At 39.0% G+C, this 14420-nt stretch overlaps 1 protein-coding gene across 1 annotated transcript in view; it reads left to right on the top strand.

Annotated features, from left to right (window-relative positions):
• The first annotated feature begins 517 nt into the window (after window positions 1-517).
• BBS4 (Bardet-Biedl syndrome 4) overlaps window positions 518-14420 on the top strand; it is a 36878-nt gene continuing 22975 nt past the window's right edge. The window contains exons 1-2 of the mRNA XM_068964763.1: window positions 518-569; window positions 13366-13423. Coding sequence (XP_068820864.1) covers window positions 13384-13423 — 40 coding nt within the window. The 5' untranslated portion in view covers window positions 518-569; window positions 13366-13383. The remainder of the gene's footprint in view (window positions 570-13365; window positions 13424-14420) is intronic.

Below are 14420 nucleotides of genomic sequence, written 5' to 3'. Positions count from 1 at the left end.
AACATGGGAGCCAGATTAAAAAAAAAAAAATTCATTTGAAGATTTTCTGCCAAGTTATAGTATAAAATAGTGTGTCTATGATATTAAATAATGGCTTTTTAAAAATATTGCATCCTAGAATTGCGTGCTAGACCATCTCTGTGTAGATGACTTTATAAGCTTCCTCTTATTGCCACTTTTTTGGTTTGGGTGCAAAGCAGTATAGCATTAAGTGTAATACTAATATTTATGTCTAAGAACATAGCACATTTATTTGTATACTTTATATCATGCATTACAGTTCTATATAGTAAATGCACATTGTAAGTATATATAATAAATATGCATTATTAATAGTTGGGACAGCGAAAGTACAACTTGACATTTGGTTTTCAAACCATATTCAAAATAATTCTTTGTACTTTTATGCAGTTAATAGATTACTTGCATGATTGGAGAGCTGATGATTTTTATTTGAATGCTTCTTTAAGCTAGCAAGATTTATGGTGATACTTTAACATAGGCTTCTTCATTTCAGAGAACTCAGCTTCCTGTGTCTGCTGAATCTCAAAAACCCGTGCTGAAAAAAGGTCTGTATATAATTTCATTGTGTCTGTATATTTGCACAGATTTCTCTGTCTTATTGATTTTTCTATTCTGCCATATCTAGCTTTCATTTTGTGAAGTTGTTAGATATTAGGGGATTGATTTTACCTAAAAGTATGTTGAATGGGGTTCTATTTTAATATATAAATGTGTACTAACTTTCTGCTTGTGGAAAAACCACTTTAAAGTTCCTATAGTACAGATCAGGCCTCAGATAATCTCATGTATATGTGTGTTGAATAAGTGTGAGGTTTTATAAAAAGTCTGGGAAGCCTAACTTGGTGAGGACTCAGCGCTTTCACTGTCGGGGGCCCAGGTTAGATCCCTGATCAGGGAAGTAAGGTGCTGTGAGGTACAGCAAAAAATTAATTAATTAAAAAAATAAAATTCAATAGAGGTACGTATTATACAGAGGAATAAGAGTTCTTCATTTGTTAACCTAGGAAGTCTTAGGAGGGTTTGCATCAAGTTTGTCAGTGACTATACTGGATGTTCTTCCATGTGCACCCAGTTCTAAAGGACTGGGTGTCTTATCTACTTCCAAGGCCTTAGAAAATACCTGAACTTTTTGTTTAGCAGGAGAGACCATCTGTTTTATTGTTTGTTCATTTATTTATTATCTGCTAGGAAACATGGAAGGGGTGTGAGTTGCCCAGGGCCTTGTGTGTTGCTCTTGTTTGCATGCCCAAGTTATAGTCACTAGGCTATGTGCCGTTTTGCAGCATGCGTTCTCCTGTTGTTTGCTAAGAGTTTTGATTTTGTTAATAAAGTGTTTACTTGGGGGCATTTCTGTTATTCTTTGAACAAGTTGTTGGAAAAATTAACTTTAAGGAATCCATTTTCAAAGGGTTTTATCTTTTTTTGGGGGGTGGGGGAACAGCTTTCACTGAAAGAACAGTACATCTACGATGTAGATTATTTGTGAAATTTAGATGAATTCTGCCAATGTCTAACATCATTGCTCTTTTTTTTTTTTTTTAATATTTGTATGTATTTATTTGGCTGCACTGGGTCTTAGTTGTGGCATGCAGGATCTGGCATGTGGGATCCAGTTCCCTGACCAGGGATCAAAGGGCCCCTGCATTTGGGAGCAAGGAATCTTAGCCACTGGACCACCAGGGAAGTCCCCATTGCTAATAATTTAAACACCATTTCTGGACATGAGAATCTTCTTGCTGTGATATCTGTTCATTTAATCAGTAGGGTGATTTGGGACTTGTGGATATTGTAATCATCCCTCCATTATTCTTTTCATACTTCCTCCAGGGTCATGCCGTGTGATTCAGTTGACTTCCAGTCCAGGAAAATTGTAATTAATATACACCAATCAAGAATTGGCCCATGCCCAATTCAGGCTAATGAGATGAAAAGTTTATAGCTATTGGAAAAGGGACATATCTGACAAGTATGCTATAAAATTAAGCAGTGCCATAGTGCCCTTTCCAGTCAGTTCTTCCTCCCTTCCCCACTGCAGAGCAACCACTTTCTGGTTTCTGGTATTAAAGTTTAGTTTTTCCTGTTCCTGAACCCCTCATACATGTGAGTACTTAGCAGGGTCCAAGTATTTGGAATGCACAGATAAATAGGGCATGGATTCTGCCCTCAGGGAATTGACAGTCTTCAGGGCATAGGGAATATAAGCAAATAATTAAAGTGCAGTGTGTATTCCCTAGGTCCATCCTTCTGAAGGTTAAACATTTCCAGTTTCAACTCTTTGCATGTGAGAGTTTAGAACTCTTTTGCCATTATTGCTTTGGCTCTATAGTGAAATTTGTTGGCCATCTTGGAAGTAGAGCATTTAGGACTAAATAGAATATTCCAGGTATGTGAACAGGGCCAAGTGAAATGTCTGGAAGATAAAATCTGTTGATTTGGATCTTTCTGTTAATCAGCTAAGGTTGCTTTGCATTTGGGCAACCATTTTACACATTTGCAATACCATTGTATTGCACAGTGTCAGGGGTGCGATTCATATATAAATATAGTTCAGTTTAGTTCAGTTGCTCAGTCGTGTCCTACTCTTTCTAACCCCGTGAACTGCAGCACGCCAGGCCTCCCTGTCCATCACCAACTCGCGGAATCCACCCAAACCCATGTCCATTGAGTCGATGATGCCGCCCAACCATCTCATCCTCTGTCGTCCCCTTCTCCTCCTGCCCTCAATCTTTCCCAGCATCAGGGTCTTTTCCAGTGAGTCAGCTCTTCACATCAGGTGGCCAAAGTATTGGCGTTCAGCTTCAACATTAGTCCTTCCAATGAACTCCCAGGACTGATCCCCTTTAGGGTGGACTGGTTGGAATTCCTTGCAGCCCAAGGGACTCGAGAGTCTTCTCCAACACCACAGTACAAAAGCATCAATTCTTCGCCTCTCAGCTTTCTTTATAGTCCAACTCTCACATCCATACATGACTACTGGAAAAACCATAGCCTTGTCTAGATGACCTTTGTTGGCAAAGTGATATCTCTGCTTTTTAATATTGCTGTCTAGGTTGATCATAACTTTGCTTCCAAGGAGTAAGTGTCTTTTAATTTCTAATGAGAAAATCAGTATAAGCTTATAGAAATTTGAAAAACAGAGGGAAGTATAAAGAAAACAGGAAAAAATCAGCCCTAAGGATTAGTGAACTTTGACAGATTAAAAATCAGGGTAGTAGTTTGAACAGAAAGCTTCCATATTTCACTGTGCAATCTTTAGATGTCTCACAGATGGCCAGCAGGCACATGTAAAGATGCTCCTAATTACTAATTATTAGAGAAATGCAAATCAAAGCTATGAGGTACTGCCTCACATTGATCAGAGTCTTCATCATTAAAAAGCCTACAAATAGTAAATCCTGGAGAGAGTGTGGAGGAAAGGGAGCCCTCTTACATTGTTGGTGGGAATGTAAATTGGTGCAGCCACTATGGAAAACAGTATGGAGGTTCCTCAACTAAAATTGGAGTTACCATATAATCAAGCAGTTCTATTCCTGGGCATATACATAGACAAAACTCTTAATTCAAAAAGATACATGCTTCCCTGTGTTCATAGCAGCACTATTTACCAAGCGAAGATATGTAATGAACCTAAATGTTATTGACAGATGACTGAATAAAGATGTTGTGTGTGTGTGTGTATACATATATATGTGTGTGTGTACACACAGAAAATTACCAACCATTAAAAAGAATGAGATAATGCAGCAACATGGGTGGACCTAGAGATTGTCATACTAAACAAAGTCAGGAAGAGAAAGACTAACACCATATGATATCATACATGCGAAATCTAAAATATGGCACAAATTGATGTATCTGTGAAACAGAAGCACACTCACAGACACAGAGAACAGACTTGGGGTTGCCAAGGGGCAGGGAAGTGAGGGAGGGAAGTATTGGGAGTAGGAATAAGCAGATGCAAACTACGACATGAGCTTCCCTGGTGGCTCAGACGGTAGAGCGTCTGCCTGCAATGCAGGAGACCTGGGTTTGATCCCTGGGTCAGGAACATCCCCTGAAGAAGGAAATGGCAACCCACTCCAGTACTCTTGCCTGGAAAATTCCATGGATGGAGGAGCCTGGTGGGCTACAGTCCATGGGGTTGCAAAGAGTCAGCTACGACTGAGCGACTTCACTTCAAACTACGATATATAGGATGGATAGACACCGAGGCTCTACTGTATAGCACAGGGAACTAGATTCAGTATACTATGATAAAGGTTTACCATAGTATATTGAAAATCTAGTATTTTGTTGAAATAGTATGTAACAGAGTATATGAAATAGTATGTATTTAGTATATGAAGCAGTATATATTATAGTATATTGAAAATCTAGTATGAACAAAATCATAGTACTGTGTTCAGAATCGTGATAAAGGTTTATCATAGTATATTGATTTAGTTCCCTGTGCTATACAGTAGAACCTTGTCTGTCCATCCTGAGAATAGTAGTTTGCATCTGCTAGTTCCAGATTCCCAATACTTCCCTCCCTCATTTCTCTGCCCCTTGGCAACCACAAGTCTGTTCTCTGTGTCTGTGAGCATGCTTCCTTGGTGGCTCAGCTGGTAAAGAATCCGCCTGCATTGTGGGAGACCTGGGTTCAATCCCCGGGTTGGAAAGATTCCCTGGAGAAGGGAATGGCTATGTGCTGCAGTATTCTGGCCTGGATAATACCATGGACTGTGTAGTCTCTGGGGTTGCAAAGAGTTGGACATAACTGAGCGACTTTCGCTAAGGTTTCACATGATAAACCATTATGGAAAAGAATATGAAAAAGAATAGATAGATATAGATGAGTCACTTTGCTGTATAGCAGAAATTAACATTGGAAATCAACTATACTTCAATAAGAGGTTTTCCAGATGGCACAGTGGTAAAGAATCTGCCTGCCAGTGCAGGAGATGCAAGATAAATGTATTTGATCCCCAGGTCAGGAAGATCCCTTGGAGTAGGAACTGGCACCCACTCCAGTATTCTTGCCTGGAAAATTCCATGGACAGAGGAGCCTGGCAGGCTACAGTCCATGGGGTTGCAAAGAGTCAGACATGACTGAGCACACACACATACTTCAATAAAATTAAAAAAATCCTAAATATCTTTTTAATCCCTAGTTTAGATTTTCTCAATCTTGGTACTATTGACTTTTTGGTCAAGATAATTGTTTGTTGGGGGAGCTGTCCTGTATATTGCAAGATGGTAATTGTATTCTTCATCTCTACTTAGTAGATGTCAGTAGCACCCAGTTGTGACAACCAGCAATGTCTCCAGATATTGCCAGATGTTCCCTAGGGTGCAAAATTGTTCCTGATTGAGAACCACTGCTGTAGTTAGAGTATGATACTTCAGTAGAAGGTAGACTGTAGGAAGTTGGTAAGTTTAACATGGGGACTTCACACATAAGTTGAATTAACAGGCAGAGAGACTTTATTTGAACAAGCAGCAGCCGTGGCATTTTAATTTAGAAGTTCTGAGTCTGAGTTTGGATGTTGTCTCCCACACCCTCCCCTCCTCAGCTTGAGAGCCCAATATCCTAGCTTGACTCCAGTCTTAAGGGTAGTGAGCGCCAGCTCACTGGAAGGGATAAACAACTTTTTATTTGGGATTCTTGTCTAAATATATTAGGACTTTTTCAAGAACAAGCAACTTATTTGGAATTGTTTATAGAACTACTTGATGGTTCTGAGAAAAAATATCCTACATGGGGCTACTTATATCCTCTTTGTTTTCCTCCCATGATATGACCTCAGACAACTAAGAAAACTTTTTTCTGGCTTTCAGTTGAGGTAAGTTAATTGATTTACTTCATGGGCTTATTTCCTTCCTTAAAGGAGTCTTCATTGAAGACCTTACCCATTTTGGAGTGGCTGCATAGGCTAGGATGAGACAATCTGAGACAATCTATTTACTATGTGAGAAACTTGGTCTCAGCTTGTGGTTTGCTTTTAAAGTATTTTTTAATAAATGAAGTTTTAAGAAATTGTGGCAAAACACACGTAAAATTTGCTTCTTTAATCATTTAAAAGTACAGTGCAGTGGCATCAGTGGCATTCACCATGTTGTGCAACCATCACCATCATCTATTTTTCAAAACTTTTTTAGCATCCCAAACAAATTATCTTAACCATTAAATATAAACTCTCCATTTCCCCTCACCTCTAGCCCCTGGTATCCTCTATTCTATTGGTTTGGCCAAAAAGTTCCTCTGGTTTTTACATTTTTCATTTTCTCCGAGAACTTTATTAGACAGCATATTCACTGTTTTGTTCCATTATCTTCTGCCATTTTTCAGGCAACTTCATAATTTCATCTTCCCAAAACTTTATCTTTTTGAGCAAAGAACTGTTCCAGGTACCTTTTACGGTCTTCCAGGGAATTGAAATTTTTTCCATTGAGAAACTTCTGTAAAGACCAAAATAAATGGAAATCCAGAGGTGCAATGCCTGGTGAATATGGTGGATGATTCAGAGCTTCTCAGCCAAGACATGACAGTTTTTGCCTGGTCATCAAAGAAACTTACAGTCTTGCTTTATCCTGATGGAAGATTATGCATTTTCTAGTAATTAATTCTGGAGACTTTTCATCAAGTGCTGCCTTCATTTGGTCTAACTGGGAGCAGTACTTGTTGGAATTCATCGTTTGGTTTTCCAGAAAGAGCTTATAAATAAAGGACTCGCTTCCAGTTCCACCATACAACATATCACCTTCTTTGGATGAAGACTAGCCTTTGGTCTGGTTGTTGGTGGTTGATTGCGCTTGCCCCACAATCTCTTCCGTTCCACGTTATTGTACAGTATCCACTTTTTGTTGCTTGTCATATTCGTTTTGGGAATTCCCTGGTGGCTCAGAAGTTAAAGCGTCTGCCTGCAATGTGGGAGACCTGGGTTCAATCCCTGGGTCGGGAAGATTCCCCTGGAGAAGGAAATGGCAACCCACTCCAGTATTCATTTTAAAAATGTAAAGTTTCTATTATATTTAAGTAGAGAATCACAAATGGAAATATAGTCAAGGTTTTTTTCACTTAACTTATGGGGAACCCAAGCATCAAAGTGATTAACATAACCAAGTTGCTGCAAATGATTTTCATTGCTTGACTTGGATATTTTGAGTGTGTCAGCTATCTCCTACATGGTAAAAATATGATTGTTCTCAGTGTCTTGATTTGATCACTGTCAACTTCAATTGGTATATCCAACTGAGCATCATCTATCGAGAAATCTACAGCATGAAACTTTGTGAACCATTTTGACACGTTTGATTTAGTCATAGCATCTTCTACATACGCTGCACAAACCTTTTTTTTTTTTGCGTTTTAGTTGTGTTTTTACCTTTCTTGAAATAATAAAGCATAATATGCCAAAAATGTTGCCTTTCTTCTTCCATCTTTAGTATTCAAGTGGCTACAGAAAAATTCACCAGTTTTGATAAATTTTAAAAAAATGCATGCTGATATGACAGTTGTCACAGTAGAATCTAACAAAATTGTTTTGAATGACGTTAAAGAGAACTGAGTGCAGCTAGAGCCATCATACAGAAAAAAACCAAATGAACTTTTCAAGCCAACCCAATACTGTGTCTATGAATTTGCATATTCTCAATATTGCATTCATATATGCAGAATTATGCAACATTTATCCTATTGTTTCTGACTTATTTCACTTAGCATATTTTCAAGGTTCATCTGTGTTGTAGCATTTGAGCAGATTTCATTACTTTTTAAGGCTAAATAATACTGTTGTTTGTACATATAGTAAATATTGTGTATATCCAGTTATCTGTTGATGGACTTATGAGTTGTTTCTGCCTTTTCACTATTGTCAGTATCACTGCCATGAATGTTGATGTATAAATAAATACGTTTGAGTACCTCCTTTTTTTTTGTTTTTTCTAGGACTTCAGCTTTTTATTGAATATGTTACATAAGAGATATAGTCAAAAAGCTCATGTTGTCGTTGGACTCCCCTTGTTCTTCTTTATTTGCCTTCCACTTCTTAACTGGAGAGCAATGGTGGATGGGCAGGACTTCCTGGTAGGGCAGATCCATCAGCCCCCACATTGCAGATGAGGCTTCCCATGTTGACAAGGCTGGAGCCTTTGCAAACTGGCCCTTCCAGAAGTGTTCAGCATTTCTGTTAGCTGTTTTAATGAGAACATTGATCTATCCTCTGTGACTGAATGTCCCCTCATTGTGGTGTAGGATGAGGCCAGTAGATGAAGATGAAAGTGCCCAGTTAGTGGCTGACTGCCCACCTCACTGCTATTCAGGGCCTCATCGCAATGTGGCTTTAACTTCCTTGGAATCATTTTGGTACCACTGTAGAAAGGGGCTCCCTGATTTCAGCTCTTTCGGATATATAGTCTGAAGTGGAATTGCTGGCTCCACTTGATGACATAATTTTATTTGATTTTTTTGAGGAATAGTGTTAACTTTTCATTTAAATAAAAGGTAGTATATACATCTTTTATTTTTCCCCAATGATAGTAAAATCTATAAATTTTAAGTGCCCAGTTTTTGAATTTTGACAAATAACATGTAGTCATCACCTGCTGCTGCTGCTAAGTCACTTCAGTCGTGTCCGACTCTGTGCGACCCCATAGACAGCAGCCCACCAGGCTCCCCCGTCCCTGGGATTCTCCAGGCAAGAACACTGGAGTGGGTCGCCATTTCCTTCTCCAGTGCATGGAAGTGAAAAGTGAAAGGGAAGTCGCTCAGTCGTGTCCGACTCTTAGCGACCCCATGGACTGCAGCCCACCAGGCCCCTCTGTCCATGGGATTCTCCAGGCAAGAGTGCTGGAGTGGGGCGCCAGTGTAGGACAAGTTAAATATTTTTATCACCCAGAAAGTTTCTTCTAGCCCCTTCCCAATCAGTCCTTCCTTCAGTTCCCTAGAGGGAACCATTGTTCTGATTTCCGTCCCTGAAAGTAAATTTTGTCTGTCTGTGCTTGAACTTCTTGTCATGAAGTCATATAGCAGTGCATCTTTTGATGATCAAATTTTTTTTTTTTTAACCGCTTGGTTACAGCTCAAGAGTTTTATTTGGCAAGCAAAGGATAGTACACCCTCGAGGTGTGAGAGTAGGCCGTCGCCGAAGGAGAGGCCTCAATCTGTCTTGCTTTGTCTTTTTATACATTTTGTCTTCTCCCTGCTGAGCCTGCTCTATGCAAATTGGGCTAGCCAAGAAGTGGGTGTGTTTGTTTCACCTGAAGTTCTCACTCTGGTCCATGGATTTTCTTTTGTTCCATTGTTCCATTTTCAGAGGCTTTTCCCTTTCTTTGTCTTTTAGCCACTGCCATTTTTGACTCCTTTTTTGATCAGAAGTTTTAATTTTGATGAGGGTGATTTATTAATTTTTTTCCTTTATGGTTAATGCTTTTTGTGTCTTGTCTAGGAGGTTATGACCCTTACCCTCAGAGTGAGTTGTGTGCCCCCACCTCTTCTGCATTGATATTGCAGAAATTAATGTTTTTGGTTGAGGGGGTGTTTAATTTGATTCTTGACACTTTTATTAACATATACCATATATACAGAAAAGTACATGTTATAGTTGTATAGCTTAATACATTTTTACAAAGTGAACATATCCATGTACTCACCATCTTTTTTTCAAACATAAAACGAATGTATGTATTTATTTTTAATTCATTGATTATTTTATGTTTGGCTGCACTGGATCTTCATTGCTTTGTGCAGGCTTTCTCTAGTTGAGGGGAGCTGTTCTTCCTTGTGGTGTGTGGGCTTCTCATTGCAATGATTTCTCTTATTGTGGAGCTCCGGCTCTAGGGTGAGCGGGCTCAATAGTTAGAGCACACAGACTTAGTTGCTCCACCGCATGTGGAATTTTCCTGGACTAGGGCTCGAATCTGTGTCCTCTGTATTGCCAGGGGGATTTTTATCCACTGTGCCACCAAGGAAGTCCTTGGACTCACCATCTTGATTAAATTATAGAACATCATCAACATCTTAGAGGCCTCCCTCATACCCCCTACCAGTCATTAACTACTCCTTTCAAAGATGGTATTTAACTTCTACCTTGTAGACAGGGTTTTACCTACTTTTGAACTTGATATAAGTGGATGGAATCATTCAGTGCATAGGCTTCAGTATCTTCCTTGCTCAAAATTATCTTTGTGGTATTCATGTATCTTGTTGCATGCAATAATGGCTGTTTTTTTCCATTATAACATAGTATTGCATTATGGGGTGATACCCCAGTTTATTCATTTTACTTGGAATGAACATTTGGGATACTTTCATTTTGAGATGTTATGCATAATGCCATCTTTAAAGGGTATGTTTTTTTGGGTACACTTATGTAGCAGGATTTGTACTTATGTATACTTAGTAGCAGGATTGCTGGGTCACTGGGAAGGATGTACTTAAGTTCAGTAGATATGAGCAAAGTTTCCGAATACATTTAATATAATCCCCCTTGTGTATGTGTACACTTTCCCATATGCTTAATTATGCATAGAGATTCCTTAGAAAATAACAGTTTCTAGCGAGGAGGGGGGATGGACAGAATCTTTAATATTCTCTCTGTCCTTTCAGTTTTATTTTTACTATATGTATGTATGGTTGTTTTAACTTTTTTTTAATTGAAAATCTTGCTACCATAATATGTCAAAAGTCCTGTTCTGCTTTTTTTTGATAATAGGAAAACTTTGATATCATTATTAATGTTGTGTTGCTAAGTTACTCATTTAACTACACCAAGTTTCATCCCAATTATAAAGGACTTTCCAGTTTTAAAATGTATAAAATTGGAAAGTTCTTTACAATTGGGACAGAAACTTGGTGTGGTTAAATGAGTAATTTGGAGGCCTCGATATAGCCCTGCCTCTTCCATTAATAAGCTCTTGAATATAGGCAAATCACTTAACCTCTGGAATCTTAATTTCCTCATTTGTGAATAGTCCCAAAATTGTATGACTCACTAGGCTCATGGGAATATTCAATGGAATAACAAGGAGAAAACACTTTGTGCTATATATATATATATATATATAAATATAAATTAATGTTCATATTATTGTAGATATAAGTAAACCATATAAATATATAAAATATCATATATAAATATGGGGAATTAAGTTTTGATTTTAGAAGGTAAGATAGTTTAAAATAATCTAGGGTGTGTAGTAAGGGCCTCCTCAGTGGTGCAGTGGTCAAGAATCCACCCGCATTGCAGCAGATGCAGATTCGATCCCTGGGTTGGGAAGATCCCATGGAGGAGGAAATGGCAAGCCATTCCAGTATTGCCTGTAAAATTCCATGGACAGAGGAGCCTGGAGGGTTATAGTCCATGGGATCAAAAAGATTCGGACACGGCTTAGCACACATGCACACAGGGTATGTAGTAAAACCATAATCTGTTATATGAATTTTTCCTTTCTTCCTCATCCCATTTTAAGTTCATGAGAGGCAAACCTGTTGGATAGGTAGTAGTTGAATATTTTTTTATAAAGCTATCTTCTAGCACGTATCCTCGGGTGACTGCTGAGTCAGTCTAGTTTCTGCCTCCTTCATCCTTGTTTATATTCCTGAGCAGAGGTGGCATTTCTGCTGATCCTGGAGCTGTTTGCCCTCAGATCCTCCATTCCTCACCCTTCCCTTCTCTGCTGAGTATTGCGAGGAGCAGACCCTTCCGGGCTTCATTCCTTCCTAGGCTCTGGTGTCAGCACAGTTTCTGGCTGGATTAGCAAGTGAGGGGAACTGGCAGGAGATTGGAAGGTGGGAGGAAGGAGAAGACAGGGCTTTCCCTTCTTTCTTTCTGCTTTGGGAAGTTGGAGGAGTAGTGTTGTTTCTGAAGCGTTTCTTGTTGCTTCTGCCAGTCAGGCCATATGCTTTGAGCTTCTTCCAGGTAACCTCAGCCTTAGGTACCGGTAGCAATACATTCCCTCTGTTTTTCCCTCAGTCCAGAGGTGGTAGTGACTTGTTCCCATGCTAACCTCTGATTTGCATCACTCTTCCCTATTGGTTCTCATTTCTTCCCTCACCTGTTCGCAGCATTGAAGCCCTTCTGTTTTAAATCCTCAAGTAGTTTCTGTTTCCTCATTAGACTCTGTCGGATACAGAGCTCAAATTGATATCACAAAAATGTCTTCCATATTTCAAGATTTGTTATTTCTTTTGATATCCTCAGTAATATACTGAGGTAGAAAAGTATTATAGTTCTTATTTTAACATGAGGAAATTAACTTGTTGAATAACCACTTGCAGATTTTTCATAATTTTCCCCAGTGAAAATTATAGGGGGAAAAATGGAGGCCCAGATACTTAAATTACTTGCTCTAAGTCCCACAGAAGTCCGTTACTGATTGAAGATTGGACTTCTACATGTAAAAATCCTATGTGCTACGTGTCTTCTCCTTAATGAGATTTGTTACCAAAGAAGCGTTCATTTATAATGTACTTACAAAAGCCTTAGTCATTGTAGAAAATTTTTTAATTAAAAATTTAAAGCACAGTAATTTTCTGCTCAACATCCCAGATGCTGGGAAAGATCAAGGGCAGAAGGAGCAGGGGGCAACAGAGGATGAGATGGTTGGATAGCATCATCAACTCAATATACATGAGTTTGAGCAAACTCCCAAGAGATAGTGAAGGACAGGGAATCCTGGTATGCTGCTGTCCGTGAGGTCGAAAAGAGTCGGACACGACTTAGTGACTAAACAACAACATTTGTATATCCAGGATGCTATTCACTACCATTATCAATTTAATGTAAAGTTTTGAATTTTGGTTATTTTTATGAGAATAAAAATATGGTAGGGCAAATTACAGGGAAGAATTTTTGTGATGTCATGTTTGTTTGGTTATGGAATTGTTTGAGATGTGTCTGGTGCATTCTTAAGAGGAGGAAAGAAAGAGCCGTCACAAAAGAGTGGAATGGGAACAGGAGAAGAGAAGGGCAAGGGAGTATTGTTGCCGGGTCACCAGCCTTCCGCCGCCACTGCCTTGGTGATGGTGGAGAGCCATGTGGGAGCTGAGGATGTGAATCAGGTCTTTTTACAGTCAGGCTTTACCTTGTCTTGATAAAAAATGGGAGGGGGCAGTGTGCTGAGTGAGATCTTTTTTACAGCTGAAAGACTTGCTGTGTCATTATCAGCTGGTTACCTGACCTCCATGGTAATACAGACTCCTAAATTTAGAGTAGCATGGGAGATGACTACCTTGCTCTGCTATAAAATACAGGAGGAGGCTCTACTTTGCACTTAAGTGTCTTATTGTTTTTAGGATCTATCAAGTAGGTAAATCTAATACTTGCAAAAGCATATATGAACCAATATCCCTGTTTGTAGGGGGAATTTTACTGAGCAATGATCTGGAGTACAAGAAATTCAGCTTACACATTTACAGGTAAAATTCTAACTAAATTCAGGATTCATAGGGATTTCTATGGTATCTAGAATTTCCTCATCTTCAAAACTGACTAATGATAATGATGATAAAAATAACATCAACAGCTAGCACTTCTTTAGGGCTTACTGTGTACCAGACAGTACTCGAATCTCTATATGTATTGTCATTCAGTCCTCACAACTCTGTGGGGATATTTTATCCCCTGATCCTTCTATTTAAGTGTGAGGAAAATGTCACAAATAATAGGTATCTTATTATCATCTGTCCCTTCTGCTAGCACTCTCTTACCAGCCCCCAACTCTGCCCTGATTACAAGCTCCCCGGAAGCTTATAATCAGTTTTGTTCACTTTTGTATCTTCATCGCCTAGAACAGTGCCTGGCATGTGGTTGGTACTCAGTGAATATTTGCTGAATGAATGAGTTTTTTATAGATGAGGAAACTAAGTTTTCCAAGATTACACAGTAATAGGACAATATGTGGCACTGTAATGATTTGTGAAGTCTTTGGTGAACTTAGAGTTCTTTTAACTTTTAAACAATATCATCAAGAGTGTGAAATGACTGTTAGGCACTTGAATTTGGTGGTGCTTTCCCTTCTTCTAATTCCTACTCCATTTCATGAGCCTCTGGGCCCTTGAGATAGCTTACAAATTGAACTTTTTTTTTCTCCCATTCTTCACCCATGGAACATAAAAAATAGTTCGTCTTTTATTATAAGATTTTAATAATATTGTGCTTGTGTGCTAAGTCGTTTCAGTCATGTCCAACTCTTTGCGAACCTTTGGCCTGTAGCCTACCAGAGTCCTCTGTCCATGGCATTCTCCGGGTAAGAATACTGGAGTGGGTTGCCATGCCCTTCTCCAGGGGATCTTCCCAACCCAGGGATTGACCCTGCATCTCTTATGTCTCCTGCATTGGCAGGCGGGTTCTTTATCATTAGCGCTACCCAGGAAGTCCAAGATTTTAATAATAAGAAAGACTCAAATTTGCATT

The sequence above is a fragment of the Capricornis sumatraensis genome, chromosome 2 (assembly GCF_032405125.1).
Source record: "Capricornis sumatraensis isolate serow.1 chromosome 2, serow.2, whole genome shotgun sequence".
Taxonomy (NCBI): domain Eukaryota; kingdom Metazoa; phylum Chordata; class Mammalia; order Artiodactyla; family Bovidae; genus Capricornis; species Capricornis sumatraensis.
The sequence above is the reverse complement of the archived record's forward strand: the minus strand, read 5'-3'. Positions and strand labels throughout refer to the sequence as shown.